Source organism: Micromys minutus (genome assembly GCF_963924665.1).
Source record: "Micromys minutus genome assembly, chromosome: 9".
Taxonomy (NCBI): Eukaryota; Metazoa; Chordata; class Mammalia; order Rodentia; family Muridae; genus Micromys; species Micromys minutus.
In genome coordinates, this window is record NC_137978.1 from 14,194,025 (window position 1) to 14,197,822 (window position 3,798).

At 41.8% G+C, this 3,798-nt stretch overlaps 1 protein-coding gene across 1 annotated transcript; it reads right to left on the bottom strand.

Moving 5' to 3' along the window:
- Positions 1-2,798: 2,798 nt before the first annotated feature.
- On the bottom strand, positions 2,799-3,143 carry LOC308423956 (small nuclear ribonucleoprotein Sm D2-like; the record flags this gene model as incomplete). Its single annotated transcript, XM_080920779.1, has 1 exon — positions 2,799-3,143. Exon 1 carries the CDS (start codon positions 3,120-3,122, stop codon positions 2,799-2,801), a length of 324 nt encoding a protein of 107 aa, XP_080776905.1. The 5' UTR covers positions 3,123-3,143.
- Between the last annotated feature and the right edge of the window lie 655 nt (positions 3,144-3,798).

The following is a 3,798-nucleotide window of genomic DNA, read 5'->3' on the forward strand; positions in this document are numbered from 1 at the left end:
GCTTAGTATTGGAGATTCCTTTATGAGACAACTAGTTCTCCCTCTCTCAGCAGTTGTTAACTGCTTGCAGCTCTTCTTCTGGAGAATTCCCTGTGAGAATTCCCCCATCTATGTTGTGTGTCAACTCTTGTTGGAGGACTTCAGGTCTTGTTTAGGTAACCATGTTGCTGAAATGTCATGGGTATAGCTTTTTTTGGTTTAGCTAGAAGGCACAATCTCACAATGGACATCCTGGTTTACTGACTCTTAGAGTCTCTCTACCCATCGTCCAGGATGTTCCCTGAGCCTCAGGTGCAGGTGTCATGCCTTAGATGTATAAATTGGGCAGGATGTCCCATGGTGAGTGGTGAGTTGTCTGCATCCTAAGTAGTTGTGGCTTTCTGTAATAGTCTCTTTCTGATGGAAAAAAAATTTCTTAGATGAGGGGTGAGGCCTATACTTACTTGTGGGTATAAAGTTAAATATTTCGATCACACTTAAGAAATTATGCTGGTTTTAGTCAGAGACCATCTACTGTTTTTACTGTTGAAACAGGACCCGTATTGGCCTTTAGCTTAGGAATCTTTGTCTCCACTTCTCTAGAGTTGGGATTAAATGTGTGCACCATCACGCCTTGCTTTTTTACGTGGTTTCCAGAGGGAGGAGGAGTTGACCTCAGGTGTTTATACTTGTATAGCAAGGAGTTTATCCACTGAGATAACTGTCCCAATAGGTTTTCCCATGTCCATTAAAGAAGAGATTGGGACAATGTTTTTACTTCTGTAGTCACCCTGGAGCCTGCTTTTTGATATTTGCAGCTGCTGTTACTGAAAGCCTTTTATTGTGAAAGTCACTGAAACATCATTTACAGCCCATATTTTCAGGACTGAAGCATACAAAAACTATTCCCTCCCTTTCTACCTATGGGAAAATGGCTGACTGAAAATGAGTGACCTCCCTCTCTGAAGCTAATAATTGTCTACAGTGACTTAGAATGGTGGTAAGTTGTTTTGCCATCACCTAAAAGTTGACATTCAAGGAAGAATTGTTGATTTTTCCAAAACAAAAAAAGAAGATAATTTTCATCTCCTCATACCCAGGGAGAAAAGCCCTCCAAGGGAGTCAGTGCTAGTCCTCCATTGGAACAATGAGCGTGAGTCTGTCGTGGATCATAAATGTTATACTCTTCCATTATCCAAAGCTCAACTCTGAATCAAAGTCATGTCAAAGCAGAACCACATCATGCTTTCTAGTGTTGGTTAACTTTCATGTTTGGCATGATCAAATGCCTGACAAGAAGCAATTGAAGGGAGGAAAGATTTATTTGTACCCCATCATGGAGAAAAAGGAAGGCGTGGTTGCAGCTGATTCATGTGTGACAGGAGTAGGGAACTTGGACCTATCTTTCTGCTGGTAGCATACAGAAGGCAAGAAAGTGGGGCCTGGCCATAAAATAACAAGACCCACGATTAACAACGCTTCACCATGAGTTCCAATACATAACCCTATAGGGGAACATTTCCCATTCAAACCACAACACTATCTTTCTGGAGATTTACAGTCATCCAAGAGACCTTACACAGTTTTGACCTTCTGCAATATGTCTTTTGTTCTTAGCAATCTTGGTTGTCATTGACAAGTTATTATTTAAGTCGACCTGAGCCATTTTAAAGGCAAGTTGGTCACAGAGAACACTTGTCAAGGCTATAAGCTGCAGAGACTGGATTGGCCTTTGCAGGCATTATTGGAGTCTTACTTGTGAAATTCTCTCAGGCATGGAAAGAAGCCGAACCCTTCCAACTCCCAAATAAAACCACTGATCCTCTTTCTCCCAAACCTGGGTGGTAAGAGGCCATTAGCCCCACTTACTTCCCTTAGCACCTAGTGTCCCATTTAGTCCCTAGTAAGGTCCCAGAATGCTGTTCACAAAGACAGGGGTATGTTATTGCAACATAAAAATGTTACTCAGAATTTTGTTTTTCACGGTTGACAATAAGGTTTAAGTCATTGCCTCAGTAGGTATATTGGAATCCCAGATTAAGACTTTGCATTCAATTATCCCACACCTTCCACTTGTGTGTGGCATTTCATTTGTTTGAAAGGTAAGCAAATTGAGGCTCCCAACCATAAACATGCCCCAAGACATGTAGCTGGTGAATGGCAGGGCTCAGATCAGAAGGTCTGTTTATTATGTATGAGTTTAGCTTACGTTTTAGGAAAATAGTTGATAGGTTGGTTGCTTTAAAACAAGAGAAAAGAGGCACTTGGACAATTATCTGAAAGAGAACTTTGTACACTGAAATTATATTAATGCTTGAAAATGTTCTGTTAAGTGTTTGGTATTTTATCTTCAAGGAGAAAAATGAAGTGATCCAAAAGTTAGATGTCACTGTAACTGTGGCCAGGTGAATTCTCTGAGCCGAGAGGCTGTCACACATAAGAAGCCTGTTCCTTGGACTGATGTTGTAATGGCACGGTTTAAATTTATAGACCACGGTTGAATCCTGTGACTGCAATATGGTATTCTAATGATAGACCTGGAGTAGTTTAGAGGGTGTGAGAGACATTTCCATGAACCCTTTTATCCTCTGTCCCTGTAATTTGTGAGTTTATTACCTTTTTTCCTACCTTGTTTTTTTGTTTTGTTTTGTTTTGTTTTGTTTAGGATTTTTTTTTTGTTGTTGTTGTTGTTGATGATGGTGGTGGTGGTGGTTTTTTTTTAAACAAAAGACACGTGGCTTCATTTCTAGCCCATCATGCAGGGTTCTACAGGACTCAGGAGGGCAGGGAGCAGGCTTTCAGAGGGCCAAGGCCCCCATTTACTTCCCGGCGATGAGTGGGTTCCACTGTGCCACAATGACTGAGTCCCCACGCAGGATCATCTTGGAGATGTAGCGGTCCTTGTTGACAGGCTTGGACTTCTTGCCCTTGCCACTCTTGGGGCCCTCAGTCCTCATCTCCTTCGCATTTTCCCGCACCGTGTTGCAGTGCCTGTCAAAGGCCTTCACCTGGCCCAGGAGCTTCTTCTTGTTCCAACAGTTAATGAGCACTGGCTTGTTGTTCTTGACCGACTGTGTGATCACTGAGAGGGGACCTGTGTAGAATTCCTCCTCCTCCCTCTTCTGCAGCTCCTCTGGGGTCATCTCACTCCTGGGTTTATTGAGGAGACTTACGGTGGGGGTTTCACTGGTAGGTCACTCCCCTAGCACGTTGCTCTAGCCTCTGGAGTACAGGGAGAGAAAAAAGGTTTCTATCTTGCCTTAAGAGCATCTGGCAGAGAAAAATGTGACTTCATAAATTAGAAGCATATTTAAATATGGATAAATATTAATATATATGTAATATATTGCAATACATATATAGTAATATTTTAAATAGAGGAAAACTTATTTACCAAAACATTAAAACAATGGGTGTTTATTGAAAGCCGACTGTAAGCTAGAAGAGAAGGCACATGCCTTTAATCCCAGCACTTGGGAGACAGAAGTAAGCTAATCTCTGAGAGTTTGAGACTAGCCTGGCTTCCGACTGAGTTCCTGGACAGCCAGAACTACACTGACATACTGTCTCCAAAACTGAGGGGGTAAAGAGAGAGAGAGAAAGCAAGCAAACAAGCAATGTTCCTGTGTTCAGGGGCCTTCTTTAAACATTTTTAGCACACCATCAAACACAATAAAGATTTCTGCTCTTGTAGATTCTACCGTGTCTGTAGCAGTGGAGTTTTACTGAGAGATGCATTATGAAGCAATATGATCACTGTGTGAATACGATAGCATCCATAGACAAATACAGCGAAATTCAATCTTAAAAGGTATGGTG